General features: G+C 38.8%; 1 protein-coding gene across 10 annotated transcripts in view; it reads left to right on the top strand.

Annotated features, from left to right (window-relative positions):
• Positions 1–17,338, top strand: part of magi2a (membrane associated guanylate kinase, WW and PDZ domain containing 2a) — a 314,903-nt gene that overhangs the window by 259,101 nt on the left and 38,464 nt on the right. For 9 of the 10 annotated variants that reach the window (XM_067392232.1, XM_067392242.1, XM_067392240.1 and 6 more), the window contains one exon: positions 14,540–14,571. The exons of the other annotated variant lie outside the window; for it this stretch is intronic. In XM_067392232.1, coding sequence (XP_067248333.1) covers positions 14,540–14,571 — 32 coding nt within the window. The remainder of the gene's footprint in view (positions 1–14,539; positions 14,572–17,338) is intronic. 10 annotated transcript variants of the gene reach the window in all.

The following is a 17,338-nucleotide window of genomic DNA, read 5'->3' as shown; positions in this document are numbered from 1 at the left end:
GATTTCAAATATATACTTCAAATATTTAGATAAATATACATTTATACAGTATATCCTGACTGAAGATTAATTTTAAAAGTATACCTCTTCATTAAGATTTTCAAAGATGTCCCAGGTATTCCTACTTTTTTGTTTTGTTTTTGTGAGATGTTTGTTTTTTAAGACTGGCAGACTTTTATGATTATTAAATTCAGGTCTTATTTTGATATTTATTTTTGATATTTTGAGTTGAACAAGACATATAGGCTCCATATAGACACTGTTGGGTTATATTTTTGTTTTATCATTTATCATTCTTTTTTTCTTGAGCTGAAAAACACTTTTAAAACCAACATATAGTATTAATATATTAATTAATTGAAATGAATTTAAGATTTGTCCATATTCATATTAAGTATTTGGCACATTAATTTAGTACTGTATCTCACAGTGATATTGATTGACAGGTGGTTTAAAAAAAAACATGCATATGAGAAAAAAGGTCCCACTTTATATTAAGTGGCCTTAACTACTATGTACTTACATTTAAATGAATAATTTGATACAATGCACTTATTGTGTACATACATGTTTTTACATTGTACTTATATTTTTAAAACACCTGCATGTAATTACATCTGTAATTAATTTCTGTAATTACATTTATAACTACACTATTGACCCATCCCTTACACCTTACCCCTACCCTTAAACCTACCCATACCACCAAACCTGTCCCTAACCTTACCCATATCCCACCTCAATAGCAGCAAAAGTGTTTTGCAATTCAATATGAACCCAATAAGTACATTGTACTTATTTTTTGATGTAAGTATAGTAGTTATGGCCACCTAATATAAAGTGGGACCAGAAAAAATGAAAGAAGCAAAATTTTGCACCCAACCATGTTTAGTAGATTCATTCAGTTTAATTGCATGATACTTTTTTTCCAGTTTTATAGCTTGTTTTGTTTCAAAAATCAGTGGTATGAGTACAGCCTGCCCAGCATGTCAGAACCCAGAAAGCATATAATTTGAGCACTAATTGCAGATGGAAGCACTTGGTGCAGCTCGGCTGCGGTTTTAGGCCAAAATTAATTGTGAGTCATTCATGTTAGGAAATGAAAAGGCAGCAAAAGCTGATCCACATGCACCTGTCTATACATTCAATACGTTTTGGTATTCAATACAGAAAAAGTCCTTCAATGGCTTTAGCTCTAACTGACACCCTTACTGAGAACATATGAGCTCTTTTTAAAAGCAGCTTGAGTCAGTGTGATTTATGACCCTTAGCAATCAGAGTCTGATGTAACACAGAGAGAAAGAAAGTGAGGGAATGGAATAAAGATTCAGAACAGAGAGAAGGAATAGAGATCTTAACCCTCAGAGACCCACTGTAGCAAAATTGCACCATTTGTTCAAAGTCATTAAATAATGTTGCACACTCCAAAATGCACAATAACAACACATTTTGAATGAAAATATTTGGGAGAATCTCAAAACCTTTCATTTCACATTTCACCCCAATACCAAAACAAAAAATAATAATCATTTTTGGAATAAAGAGTGTAATTTACTATTGCACTATAAGGACTCATAGATATATTACAATTGGAGATATAAAATGAGTATAATTTTCTTCAATATTATGTCACAATTCATCTTTGAGGGTTAATAATAAGAAAGCGGGAAAGAGGAGGTGAAGGAAAGAAAGATCTAGAGAGGCATTTTGAGAGCTTATTTGAATTGTATCTCTCCTCTGTGTCATTGTAGGTCAAAGGTTAACAAGAGAGACATTAAATCCTCGTTAAGCCCCAGTGATCGGTATGCTGGATTACAGCTTCTATGCGCTGTACATACAGTATGAAGAGCGAATGCACTCCAATGCACACACTCTCATAAGTACACATGCATAATTAAGGTTAAGGGAATTTAATGAATATTGAATGTCATTGCATTAATGACAAAATATCAATCCAAGATTTTTTTAAAGGATAGCAGAAACACACTTTCAAGCAAAACATTTCATTAAACATCAGCTTTTAAAGGTGCAATATGTAAGATTTCTGTCCGCTAGAGGTCGCTAGAGGCCTATTCAAAACAAAGGCGTAGCTTGATGACGGCAAGTTTGAACGCGGAATTTTGGGGTCTTCACATCACAGCCAGTGGAAAAGAATTGGGATAGGACTAGGGAAGAAATCATTACTGTAGTATGAAGCAGAGCAGGAGCGAGTGTTGTGGGAGCTGAACGAGGCCGCTGGAGCAACTGCACAACACACACCTCACGAGCAGCGGAACTTTTATTATGCCACAGTCGCCGGTGCCGCTTCCGCTTTTCCGGTCATGAGTATGAGGTAACGCAGCTCTGTTTATCATATCAGATACATTTGAGAGTGCTGAAAATTATGTAATGAGGTTACTCTGTGCGTTCGCTCGACGGCTGCTGTGAGAAACTTGTTTGAGACACACTGCAGTAAGATTTTAGATCGATTTTAGAATATCATATTAAATGCTGGATGGCTTGTGTTGATAAATGGCATGCAATTAATATTAAAACGTATTGTATGATGGAGAAAATGCTGTATTACTGTTAGTAAAAATAAAGCTGCATCTGATTATGCTATGTTAGTTACTTCACAAAATAGTGTTTTTCTCTGAGGCATGGTAAAGCATGGTACTCGTAAAAAATCAAGAAAATTAGATTTAAACAATAAGACTGAACGTGTTGAGCTATATAACAACAATTAGTTTTCTGTCTATAAATGTAACCATACAGTTGTTCCCTTGTCTATTAAAACATGTAATATATAAAAGCGTCTTTGGTGTTTCCATGGTTTTTACAAAATAAAACCGGAAACTGAGGGTAACGAGAGTATGACGCAATTTACAGGCGACTCCTCACACGTCCCGGAGCTTTGGTAAAAATTGCAATTTTCTCACGATTTACAAATAGTTGAAAACATTTGGGATATTGTAAGTACTCAAGTGAACAAAATATATAACACTGGCCTAGTGGTTTTTGGATATTTTACTGCAAAAATATTGCACCTTTAAGTGATAAATCAATAAAAATAAAAAAAAAATAGTTAACTTAAAGAACTGACTTCATACGTCCACTAAAAACGTGACACCAGTTGGTTAACAGGAACTGCAAAAATGACTTTTGGAGAAAAGCTCCAGAATTATTTGTTTCCAGACTACACTTTGTTTGATAGTTTGTCATCTAATGCAATGACATTCAGGTATTTTTAAATGTGACTGAAGTGTTTAAGTGTGACATAACTTTATTTTACTTTCAGTTTGTCTTAGTTTAGTTTAGTTAAGTTTACTTGTCACTTTTTTTTTTTTTTTTTAGTGTATTTGCTTTTTTAGTTTTAGTACTTTAGGGCTGCCAAAGTTAATGCTCCAACTGGTATTATTTAAAAACTTTTAACAGCATTAAAATTCTTTGCACAATCTAGTGTTATTGCTGTCTAGTGAACTGAATGGGAAATATGAACCTTTGAAAATCAGTCTGCTTCAAAATTGGGCATTCAGCTCTATTGTCATTCAGTTCACCTGAAATGATGAGGGGTACAGAAGTCACCTTGATTAATCCTGATCACAGTAAGGTTATTTGTATTCATTACTTCCTTTATTCGTCTTAATGTGTTGAGATTTGTGCCTCACCAAAGTGAAGTGTAATGAAACTACATTCTGTTTAGTGACCATGTGTGTTTTCAAGGGCACTGACCCACAACTAGTACGTATGTTTTGTTTCGAGTGCATGTGGGTAGATACTCTTCTGTGCCACCAACAGAATTAGCTTGCTTGAAGGTCATTATGGTCACTTGAAAGCAAATATGGCCTAATGTCCCATACACCAGCAATCTGTCCGATTCTCGTCCTCATCATCCTTGTGTGCATACAGACTGCACAGTGAGCCCTGAAACACTAAGCAGCCTGTTGCATCACGCTACCACCCGAGTTTAACATCCGTCTGTTCAAACATACCGTGACTGACATAAGGAGGACAGAAGATGATTTACACAAACCAACAGTTTCTGTCAAGCCAAGTCGCAGGGTCAGTTTTATTCAATGTTGCTTCCATCTGTATTTATCTGCACCTCTTCTTTCGTTTTCTTTCTTTTGAGGCATTATATTCCTAAGTATTCTGAAGTCGTATGATAGCTTTGTGTGTGGAAATTCAAGATTTTCTTTTTGATGATCAAATTTAAGATTTTAGGTTGGGATTTTAAGGTTGAAGTTAGGGTTTGGGTTTGGAGTTGGTGCTGAGGGTTAGGATCCAGGTTAGATGAAGGGGTGGGGGTAAGAGGTTTGGAGTTTGGGATCAGGGTTTGAAATAGGGGTCAGATTTAGAATTTAAGGGTGGGATCAGGGAGTACATGATAGATTTGGGTTGGTGTTAGAATTAGGATTTGGTGCTGAAGGTTAGGATCCATGTAATATGAAAGGCTAGGAGTAAGGAGTTTTGGGACAGGCATAGAAATAGGGGTTAGATTTAGAATTTTGTGGTTGGGGTCAGGGTTAAGTGAAAGGATGAGGGAGTCCATGATGGATTTCAGTTGGGGTTTGGAATTGGGATTGGGCTTAGGGTCAGGGTTAAAGGGATAGTTCACCCAAAAATGAAAATTATTCCATTATTTACTCACCCAAAAGCCATCCTAGATGTATAATACTATCTTCTTTCAGACGAACACAATCAGAGTTATATTAAAACATTTCCTGGTTCTTCAAAGCTTTATAATGGTAGTGAATGGCACTCCTGATTTTGAAGTCCAAAAAAGTGCATCGATCCATCATAAAAGTAATCCAAATGACTCCAGGGGGAAAATATCCACATTTTATATCCAAACTTTATTAACTAAAATAACTAGCTTCCGGCAGATGGCCTACGCAAGTCGAGTTATGGCAAAAGAGTAATAACGAAAGGATCAGGGAGTCCATAATGGATTTTGGTTGGGGTTTGGAGTTGGGATTGGGCTTGAGGTCAGGGTTCAGTGAAAGGATTAGGGAGTCCATAATGGAGTTGGGTTAGGGTTATGGTTTGGAGTAGGAGTTGCTGCTGAGGGTTAGAATCCAGGTTAATTGAAGAAGTGGGAGTCAGAGGTTTAAAATCAGGGTTAGAAATACAGGTTAGATTTAGAGTTTAGGGGTTGGGTTTAGGGTCAGGGATTAGAAAGTCCCTCCCAGTGAAAGGATCAGAGAGAACACAATGGAATAGATTTTGGCTTATGATTGTTTGTTAGTCTTAGTAACAAAGATCTTTCACTCATTCTCCAAATCGTATATCCTATGTAGGGTCTCAGGGATGCTGGAGCCTGTTACAATGTCTCAGGACGTAGACAAGGAAACACTCTGGATGAATGAGTGGTAATATCTTACTTGGTTAACATTCTGTTCTTCAGCACTTACTGTTCTAGCAAGATATACATGCAGTTTACCAATTAACAAACAGGCGTTCTCTATTTTACTGATCCTGAGTCAATGACATGAGGTGTAGCTTACTCGCACAGAGAGATGCGTAATGCCAACACTTAAAGGCTTCTCTACGAATCCAATCAGTGGAATGGTCCAGGAGCATTTAGACAGCCTATTATACACCCTAATAAAACTGTCAGTGCTCCAGTGAAATGATGTGCTACTTCTTAATGTGCCGCAATTTGGCCCCTCTGTCTCAACACTGGACACTGGCCATCCTTTCTAATTACACTAGTGCAAATGTGAGCATCTCTTGTGAACAGTTTGGTTCACCCTCTCTGTTTCTCTTTTTATTACTCCCCTTTTCTGTATCCCTGATGATCATTTCTAATCTTTTCTTTCCTTATATCTTCGGAGCGGCAGTCTAAAGCTAAATCTCAAGGCTTGTCCACTGTGTAACAGTGGGTTGATTGTTTATAAATGTCTCATTCATAATGGCCAGATGGTGATGTGTTTTTTCTGCCAGATCTCTTTGTCTCTGCAATAATTTCACTGCCCCACATGTCTAGCACTCTTCACTTGTGAAAATGCCCTTGGCTGCTGATTTAAGTGCATTTTGGCATGCTCCCCTGGAATGGTTATTGGTTGGATCTGTCTTTGAAGAGTTGCTCCAGGATATCTAACCGGAATCCACTGATTTACACACACCCCACCAGAGCGCCATCTGCTGTTTCCATGATTGACTTATTTAGTGAAGATCTTATTGTTATCAGATAATTGTTGCAATGAAATGTCCCGTGGACCGTCACTATGACAGCAGACAGCTCAACAGAACATTGGTTATGATGCCCAAAAGCAAGAAAAAGGTTTCCAGAAGAAAATGATTACTTTATCCGTAAAATGAAAGGCGCTAAATAATTGTTTTAGTTACCATTTAGAGTTTTGTGGCTTGTGTCTGTTTGAGGTTGTCTTTATGCTATAAAATAATCATATTAACAAATATTCAAATTTGAGAATTACAGTCTTCTGAGAAAACAAATAAAAAATGATGATGACTCATCATGCACTCACAGGCGTATCCAAACTTCTGTCCAATAAAATGCTAAAGTAATTAATAAGCCGTAAATTTTATTAATAATTTCTATTAATAAGCAGTAAATTAGGAGTTTGAGGCAAAAGTCGTAGTTAATAGTGAATATATGTAAAGTGTGACTTTAGCTTCTTGGCTTGCTTTGTGATAACCTTAACTATAAAGGCTCTTTTAGTGTCTGTTGCTAATGGTGACTAGATTTTAAAGCAGAAATGTGTCATTTCTGCCCCATTATTGTTGCTCAGGATTCTCAGAAATAAATCTTCAAAACACTCTGCATATTAAGCTGTGAATAGAAGAAATGCATACACACTTCAGCTCTAAATTATTGTCAGAAGTTTTTTTTTTTTTTTTTTTTTTTTTTTTTTGTTCTTTTCTTTTCTTGTTTTCTTCCTTTTTTTCCACATTTGTCAAGTTGATTTTCCGGAGCTCTGAGAGAACATTTATGTATTTGAGTCATTTAGACATGTGGAGACAAAAGGTGATGGATATCATTCAGGCTTGTGCTTCCTGTCTCACTGTTGTCATGGCACCAGTTAAAGCATCTGCTATTTTGGTTGTAGTTGGTGTTTAGAGGAAATGTGCTGTCTAGCTTAGTGTATGTCTGTATGTGTTTGAGAGAGTATGTGTGCACTGTTTAAATTACTTTTCAAAGCTTTCATTAATATCTCATATGGTGTGATCAATCCAGATTGTCAGTTGTCTTCTTTACTCGCAGCTTCGTCCATCTTAAAGTGTGTGTGTGCGCGTGTGTGTGTGTGTGTGTGTGTGTGTGTGTGCAGAAGCAGATGACTCTTAGCTGGTTGAGGAAAACAAACGCCTCTCAGCGTCTCATCAAAGAGCTAATTAGCTCCAGCTCTACTGATATTCTCATTAGCTGATTTATACCCATTAACTGAGATATAGGCATGGGACCATTAGCATACCAGACACATGCTTCATAGTTTCAAAAGGAGCTTATGGGGAATTGACAGTGGATATGAATAAACACACGCATAGACATCTCACATAATACATAATCGGGTCAATTTGAATAATGGATTTTACCCACAAGGTATATATATATATATATTTATTTTGTAATATTTTTTTGATATTGAACATATACATACCTTAATGTGCTCAGCAGTCAGACAGTTGCCTGCTGGGTCTGTGTGTATATTATGAATAAATGAAGATTAATGGCCCCCATCTGATCTCTGTGCTGCTTAAATCTTATTTAGGTAATGAAATGCGCCTCAGTCATAAAGCAAGCACTAGACGGTAAGCAAGCCGTTGATTTGCGGCAAAGTGGACATCATGTCCTGACTGTCCACAGCATATTTTCATCAGTATGCACCAGAACCAGGGCTTAATTTGAAAAATTTTCTTGTTGAAAAAAATGACAAAAAAATATCATCTTGTAAAGCCACCATCCCCTTTAGATTAACAGTGTTATGTATTATGTACAACTTATGTAAACTAAATTTTAAAATTCTTTGTATAGTAATTAACAAACTATAAATAACAGCGATTGACCAATCAGAAACTCAAACAGTTCACTCCTATTACTTATCAATAGGAGAAACTGCAACGTGCAATATGGCGGAATTGTCCCGCCTTCTAAGTAAAAAAAGCCAATCACTGATTGATAGTCATTGCATCACTGCAGCTGCCATTAGAAGCTCCGGTTACCATAGAAACCCAAGACTCACACATAGGACTGCACATGCGCATTGGCTAATCTAGCCTGAAAAATAAGCTTTTTAACGCTATCTGAGCATAAGAAACAACATTTATGGGACAGTTTATGTCAGATTTTGTTGCTGAATTGAAAAATGTTATTTAATTGTGTTAGCCAAGCAGTTTTTGAGATTTCAGGATTCCCCTGATAGAACTTGGACTTGGATGCCCAAAATAGCTGCCTGGAGGCGTTGCAAATATGGCCGCCGAGTGAACAGACTTTCCTTGAAAGGGACTTTGTCATTACTAACAGTTAGTCTTTGTGACAGTTATTTGTGACTGTATTAGTTAATATTAGTTATTTAAAGAATAGTTCCACATCCAACCTGAAAAGAAATCTATACTGTAGGATCTTCTCTCCCTGACTCCTGTCGTCCTCCACTCATGTGATCAGTGGATAGCAATTTTGGACAAGTGGGCAGCTCTTCTATAATTGCCAGATGGCAGGATGTACTCCAGGACACATTAACTGATAGAAGCTTGCCTGGATTAGGTTTACTCCTCACCTGCATCATACAGATTTATGGTGTTTGATGGTTGTTATTAGCATAATCTTCTTAATATGCATCAAGGGTGTTGCAGAATCTAGGACGTGTGTTTATTTGAATGTGTTATACAGTGTGTTTACCAGCGCTTTGATATCCAGGTTCAAATTGGGGGAGATATTTAACAACTGTATCCATGAGTTGATTAAGACTTGTGGAGTGATGTGAACTACATTACGAATCGAAATCTCAGCATTGTTATCCATTTATTGAGATTTATAGCCATCAACAAAAGTTTTTTTTTTTTTTTTTTTTTTTTGCAAAGCGTTACTTTAGTATGTTTTTTCAGTTGAATTTTGTCCATTAATGAGGTTTGATATGACCTGTATCTGTATTTTTCAGAGCATGCCTTCCATTAATTTCTCTATCCACATATAAATAAGGCATAATCAAGCCACTCTCCCTCCCTTTCAGCTGTTCAGCCCTAGTGTCACTGATTTCTTGCTCGCTGAAGCAGCCCAGTTTTGGCCTGTTTGACTTTCCACTCCATATTTGATGGCTCATGCCCAGTCGACAGCAACATGCTTCACTTTGCTTTTTAATCAGCCGGTTGCCGTTGTGTCTTGTTGTAAAAGTAGCATAAAGAAAGAGTAGCGGTATGTCATTATTAAATTTTAAAAAGTATGAGAAAATCAAGATATAAATGTATCTAAATGTATTTATAGATATATTTTTACATTTCCAAAACTAAATATAAACACTTTTCAACAATGAAATGGGCTGAAAAATGCACAGTATTAAGAATTTATTAACAATATACAATTATGTAAGTATTTTTGTCTCAATCTCTCTCTTATCTGTAAACCTAACCCTAACCATTTCCTATAAAATATATGTGGCTCGTGCTGGCAAAATGAGTTGCAATGAGCATTTTATTGTTACTCTCACATTGTATAATGTGAGAATCATGTATAATTCAATGTATAATCCAGCAAAAAATGACTGAGCTATGCATCTGTTTAAAGTCGATAGAGTCAGCAAAGTCAATTTTGAGAAAAATTGAGTTAAGGTTTTCTGAAGGTTTTAACAAAATCAATACTTTAAAGGTGCCATTGAACGTTTTTTTTTTTTTACAAGACGTAATATAAGTCTAAGGTTTCCCCTGAATGTGTCTGTGAAGTTTCAGCTCAAATTACCCCATAGTTTTTTTTTAATTATTATTTTTTTAACTGCCTATTTTGGGGCATCATTAAATATGAGCCAATTTATGCTGTGCGGCCCCTTTAATTGCTCGCGCTCTCCGCCCCCTCCCGAGCTCTCGACTCTATCACTGCATAAACAAAGTTCACACGGCTAATATAACCCTCAAAATGGATCTTTACAAAGTGTTCGTCATGCATACTGCATGCATACATCGGATTATGTCAGTATTTATTTGGATGTTTACATTTGATTCTGAATGAGTTTGAGGCTGTGCTCCATGGATTTATAAAGAATGAAGTTGTTTATGAATTATACAGACTGCAAGTGTTTAAAAATGAAAATAGCGACGGCTCTTGTCTCTGTGAATACAGTAAGAAACGATGGTAACTTTAACCACATTTAACAGTACATTAGCAACATGCTAACGAAACATTTAGAAAGACAATTTACAAATATCACTAAAAATATAATGTAATCATGGATCATGTCAGTTATTATTGCTCCATCTGCTATTTTTCGCTATTGTTCTTGCTTGATTACCTAGTCTGTTGATTCAGCTGTGCACAGATGCAGACGTTAATACTGGCTGCCCTTGTCTAATGCCTTGAACATGGGCTGGCATATGCAAATATTGGGGGCGTACATATTAATGATCCCGACTGTTACGTCACAGTCTGTGTTACGTTGAGATTCGCCTGTCCTTCAGAGGGCTTTTAAACAAATGAGATTTTTATAAGGAGGAGGAAACAATGGAGTTTGAGACTCACTGTATGTCATTTCCATGTACTGAACTCTTGTTATTTAACTATGCCAAGGTAAATTCAATTTTTAATTCTAGGGCACCTTTAAAATCCCTGGTAATGCCCCAAATTTGGCACAGACCAAGTCAAAACCCATATCTATAAAAACCATATCTATAAAAACCAAGTCAAAACCCATATCTATGTAGGCTACACTTCCAAAAAGAGCTGAGGACTATTTCTGAATTATTTTCCTAATGTTTTATGCATCAGAAACTCAAGATTGACTAAAAGGTCACCTTAACATAATCGCTAAAGCATTTTAATCACAATCACAATCTACCTGGGGCCTTAAAGAGCAAATAAACTGTTCTGACAAGCCTATGACATCAATAAGTTTTTCATCTCCAGAGAGCCATATAGCAACTCAAGAATCATATCCATCTTATTTTGCAACGCGGAAGTAAGCTATTTTCTGTGGAAAAACTTCTAGCCATAACTAAAAGAAAAAGGTCAAACTATTTGCGTTACAAACCAGTTTCAGTGTGTTTATAATTAAACTAATATGGTACGTAGTACCAGTTCACAAAATCAAGAAGCATAACAAGCTGTTTTGTACAGCTAAAAATAACTGAAAGCACCGGAAGCCAAACACATTCAATTACAAATTACAAATTAGTGGATACAGTGAAAAAATGGTTCTTGATAAAAAGGGTACAACAGTTAGTCACTGGGGCAGTACCCTTAAAAGGAGAACTTTGTGCCTTATCAAACCCTAAAAGGTGCATTTTTGCAATCAATCTTTTTCACAGCCACACAATCTTAATGCTTTATTGTATTAACTGTGCAGTTTTAGTCTTTGCATTGACTCTGTCTCGCTCGCTAATTCCAAACAGGTCATTTTCACTGCCTTGTTCATTCCTGAAGGTCATCTGTGGTAAGACATGAAAGACAGAGAGGGAGAAGTTGAATTCAAGACACTGGACGGCCTGTGTGTGTGCATGCATTTGTTTTGTGTGCTTCAAGGCCGATTTAAGTGGAGTTTAGAGAGAAAATATTCATGAATTTGCCGTTTGATGTTGGTGGGTATTGTTTAGCTCTTAATACCAGGAGAGGTGCTCTACGCTGACGGTGCTTCCTGTTTGTTATGATTAGAGTTCAGAAGCCTCATGGCCTTTCGCCTCATCTCAGCCAATGTTTTTCCTCCAGGGGGAAAATGAGCATTTGATGTGATGTGAAGATGCCGTTCACTGCATTTTAAGTATCTTTCTGTCATTGGATTTGTGCATCCTTTCATTGATTGCAACAGGACTTTTTTATTGTATTATTTATATATTTTTTGTCATCAAAAAAGGATCAACAAATACACTCCTTAGGGTCAAACGTGTCTGTTTTACATTCAAATCTCTCTTTTACTAAACAGATACATGAAATATTCAAATAATAACCACTTGTACTCAAAATGCAATCGCTCCAGAGAGGACTTTTTTTTTTTTCTGGATTGAATAGATATTTGAATAGCTGCTGTTTGAATTGTATCTTTGGAGATAATTAAATATTAAATTGTTTAGATTTTAAACTTTTTTTTTTTTTTTCTTCTTTTTTTTTTTAATTCCACACTAATCCTGTTAGGGTTTATTTTAAGCACTTTAAGGCCGTGAAACACCAAAACAACATCAAAGAACTAGTGGCAACGAAAGCCGTTTGTGGTGTCACCTTGCGTCACATGCTTCTGGGCTAAAAAGTTGCGCTTTTTACACATCACACAGACATCATACAGCCAGTGGCCAACTATCAGGTACATTCTGTAATGGCAGGTGTCAATAGTGTATATTCGTCATTTAAAAAGGTAAACTGGACTGTAGATATACAAACTGTAAACCAAAAAAAGCACTTGCTTACCATTTTGAATTTCAATCATGTTGATCACTTTCTTCATTCTAGACGGCTCATGTCAATATTTGCGTATTGGAATGCACAGGTAAGATGACATAAATTAGTCGAACAGCCAATCAGAGTTTTTTCTCTCGCCAATGACGCCAACTCAGACGGACAGCAATTCAACATGCTCAATTTTCCAAAAATCCACTGATGGTGTTCGACTATTTAGAAGTTGATATTTTTTGATACAAGTTTTAGGATTTTTTAAATAGAATATGAAATATATTTTAAAAGTCACATGAAATCATGTGACTTTGGCGCTCCAAACAGCAGATTCAATACACTGATTAATTTGTGCTCCGATGCTTCCTGAAGCAGTGTTTTGAAATCGGCCATCATTAAATAAGTCGTTATTTTGTTTTGTTTTTTGGCGCACCAAAAATATTCTCGTCGCTTTATAATATTAATATTGAACCACTGTACTCACATGAACTGATTTAAATATGTTTTTAGTACCTTAATTGATCTTGAGAGAGGAAATGTCATTGCTCCCTGTGGAGGCCTCACGGAGCCATCGGATTTCAACTAAAATATCTTAATTTGCGTTCTGAAGATTAACGAAGGTCTTACGGGTGTGGAACGGCATGAGGGTGAGTAATCAATGACAGAATTTTCATTTTTGGGTGAACTAACCCTTTAAATTAGAATATTACAAAATAAAAGTCAGAAAAGACTTTTGGACACCATTATATAAAAAAAAAAAAAAAAAAAATATATAATACTAGCTATAATAAATAAAACATTAAATTAAAGTGCATCCTCACACTCAGATTGTACCCTAAGCATGAACGGCTCTGGAGCATAGACTGTAAAAAAAGATGAACAACGTGAGTCGTGACACCGCTTCCTTCCATTGTAATGAACTGAATGTAAAACGCACGACGATGGGCGTTGACATGTTACACAGAATCGTCAGTGGAGCCCGGAGGCGGAGTCGCGGTATTAAACTTCCGCCCAGACGGCTGCGTCATCATTGATGTATTTTAAATAGGCTATATAAATTATACACAATTCGAAATTCTACCTATAAAATAATAGGCTATTCTGTTTCTAGAGCAATAATATTTTTGAAACTGCAAATTCAGTAGATAAACTCAATATAATATGCCACTAGAAACAACTCTAAAATGTCAGAAACGGTCAGTTCAGTAAATCAAGTTGAACTAGCGTTACAGGAGATCGATTGCTGTAGACAGTGCTCTATAATTAGAGTAAGCTATCTTTAGTTTTGTCCTGCTATTTATTATTTTATACCCATAAAAATAATTAGTAACTGCCAGATAACGATCACCTGCTTTTTCCCGATATAGCTAACGTTAGGCGTGTTATCTTGGCTAATAACATTTATTAATTAGCTTACAAATCCCACATTTAACGTTACCAAAAAAAGTTCAGTGATCCGTCAGATCCTGTAGGTCGGTTAGTACAGTTTACTGCTGAACAACTCATTTTGTCGGTGTGAAATAACACAGAAATCGAAAATTAATAGTTAGTTATATATCTTCAATCTCCCCTCGAAGCTCCGACAGTCCTCAGAGAAGCTGTCAATCGCAAACGTCAAGCATGACAAGACGCCCCATTTATATAGCATCAAATTTCTAGCTAAAATCAAACTTATCTCCAAAACGAACAATTGAATATATATCAGCGTGATAACTACCTTAAATGACTAAAACCATCTTTCGGAAAATTTTATTTGAAGCGTAATTTATTTTTTTGTTTTGACTTAAGTCCCGTTCGTTTGCATTGAGAGGGTGAGGTTTATGACCTGTACTGTATCCAGCCACCAGGGGGCGATCAAAGAGCCAACAGCTTCACTTTTCAGGATGTATGAGGAACTAAAATGCTAATGGAGGTTGTCGTCCAGGACTTTTCCTGTTTTGTTTTGATTTGTTTAAAAATCCCACTTTGAACCTTATATTAAAGCAGGCTAAAAGTTTTGTTCTTTTACCATTACAGGTCACTTTTCACCTTGGAAGACCTCTAAACAGGTAAAACGTATCGTATTCCAGCCTTCTGATTTTAATTAATAAACTAACAATAACCGAGCACTCTCGCTATTGAGTGATTAGGTCATATTACACACTATGCAGCATATGTATGAATAACCATGACTGTAGAGCTTTATTACTAAGCTGAATGCATAATAGATGCTTTATTATATTGTTATAACATATTACCACTAACTGCATTGTACTAAAATATAGTAAGAATGACTCATTTTCTTCACAGACACACCACTACAACACCAAATGCCAGCTATTTTTAAAATATTTGAAAATAAATTAAATGATTTCATAGAGCATATAATAATATCTAGGTTAAAAGAATAAATATAATTTGTTCTATTAAAAAAAAAAAATCTTTTTTAGAATCTAGTTTTGCTCGGTTAGAAGCAAAGGTTATGGAAATTCATTGTTAAACGATGTGGGAACCCTAGTTGAAATAAACACTTAATATGTCATTTTACAACTTAGAACAAAGTCTTAACATCACTGCACCTTTACTAATCATTTCTCACTAACCAGTGCGCTGTGTAATGTGCCACGTAAAACCTTGACCTTCAGCAGCAGTCTGTCTTTGTCATGTCCACTGATTCTGATCCAATATTGTCTGCTTGACCACATCCTAAAGAAAATCTTCCTCAATAAACTCTGAACTATAATATATATATATATATATATACACAATATTTGTAAACAAATCAAAATGTAGTTAAATCTAGTTATGCGTAGGTGGCTGGCTAGAAATATATCAAATACGCATAGATAATATATGTATTTGATATATGTTTTGCAAATCCAGTTATAACAACTGGAAAGTTAATAGAAATTCATTATTAAAAGATGTGGGAACCCTAGTTGAAATATGTCATTTTACACACACGCACAAATATATATATGTTACGGTTGCTGGTGTAAAGAGGAGGCAGATCACGGATTTCCACAAACATACAATACTTTAATGTAAACGAAGGCAGAGAACACCATACAAACTCTAACATAAACAGAGAACGGACAAGGAGTGAAGGGAGTGAGTGCAATATATGGGGAGTGCTGACAATAGAGTCCAGGTGCAGGTGATGAGTGACGATGAGGAGCTGACGAGGGAAGTGAGTGCAGGTGTGGAGAACAGGAGGATTCTGGGAAATGGAGTCCAGGGAAACAAGGGATCTGTAACAGTACCTCCCCCTCCCGGTAGGCGCGTCCTCGCGCCGTAGATGTAACAACCGGGAGGGGGGCGGGCGCCCTGGAGACCTCAAACCGGAGCAGGGGAAGGAGTAAACTGGAGTGGAGGTCTCCAGGGCAGGTCCAAAAACCATGGCGGGTCAGGAGCCGTGGGCAGCCATGGGGGGTCAGGAGCCGTGGGCAGCCATGGCGGGTCAGGGGTTGAAGGCAGCCATGGCGGGTCAGGAGCCGAAGGCAGCCATGGCGGGTCAGGAGCCGAAGGCAGCCATGGCGGGTCAGGAGCCGAAGGCAGCCATGGCGGGTCAGGTGCAGCGGGCAGCCATGGCGGGTCAGGTGCAGCGGGCAGACATGCAGCGGGCATACATGGCGGGTCAGGTGCAGCGGGCAGCCATGGCGGGTCAGGTGCAGCGGGCAGCCATGGCGGGTCAGGAGCCGAAGCCTTCGAGACGTTGAGCCCAGGCGTCGCTGAAGGACTGGCGGGTGATGGCGGAACCGAAGGCTCCGCCGACCGAAGCGCAGCCGGGGCTCCAGAAGGCCGCAGTTGAACACAGACGACAGACAACAAAGTGAACACTAGGGAGAGTGAGGAAGCCAACTGGAAGCGAGGGACGGAGCGGAGACGGAGGAGTGCAGTCCAGAGGGGAAGGCAGGCTGACGAGGGACCAAGGTGTGAACGGGGGCAGGATGGAGACTTGTGAGGCTGGAGGACTGATGGGCAACGGTGGAGCAGAGGGAGGTTGGAGCCAGGGTGTAGGTAATCGCCCAGAGGTCCGAGGTGGAGATCTGGGCGAGGGGGCTTGAGATGAAGGTTCAGTGAAGACAGACATGGGAGGCGGGAGAGGGAGGCAGGGAGGGAAAACAGTCTTTGGGCTGGAGGTTTCAAAAACACAGTTCATAGGAGCAGTAGGTTCGGCGGCGGCGGCTGGAGCGGCTGGCTCGGCGGCGGCGGCTGGCTCGGCGGCGGCGGCTGGAGCGGCTGGCTCCGCGGCGGCGGCTGGAGCGGCTGGCTCGGCGGCGGCGGCTGGAGCTGAGGGCTCGGCGGCGGCGGCTGGAGCTGAGGGCTCGTAGGCGGCGGCTGGAGCTGAGGGCTCGTAGGCGGCGGCTGGAGCTGAGGGCTCGTAGGCGGCGGCTGGAGCTGAGGGCTCGTAGGCGGCGGCTGGAGCTGAGAACTTTGCTCGGCGGCGGAGACTGGAGAACTTTGCTCGGCGGCGGAGACTGGAGAACTTTGCTCGGCGGCGGAGACTGGAGAACTTTGCTCGGCGGCGGAGACTGGAGAACTTTGCTCGGCGGCGGAGACTGGAGAACTTTGCTCGGCGGCGGAGACTGGAGAACTTTGCTCGGCGGCGGAGACTGGAGAACTTTGCTCGGCGGCGGAGACTGGAGAACTTTGCTCGGCGGCGGAGACTGGAGAACTTTGCTCGGCGGCGGAGACTGGAGAACTTTGCTCGGCGGCGGAGACTGGAGAACTTTGCTCGGCGGCGGAGACTGGAGAACTTTGCTCGGCGGCGGAGACTGGAGAACTTTGCTCGGCGGCGGAGACTGGAGAACTTTGCTCGGCGGCGGAGACTGG

This window comes from Chanodichthys erythropterus, chromosome 8 (assembly GCF_024489055.1).
Source record: "Chanodichthys erythropterus isolate Z2021 chromosome 8, ASM2448905v1, whole genome shotgun sequence".
Taxonomy (NCBI): domain Eukaryota; kingdom Metazoa; phylum Chordata; class Actinopteri; order Cypriniformes; family Xenocyprididae; genus Chanodichthys; species Chanodichthys erythropterus.
Note: the sequence above shows the minus strand (reverse complement) of the source record. Positions and strands in the feature narration are given on the sequence as shown.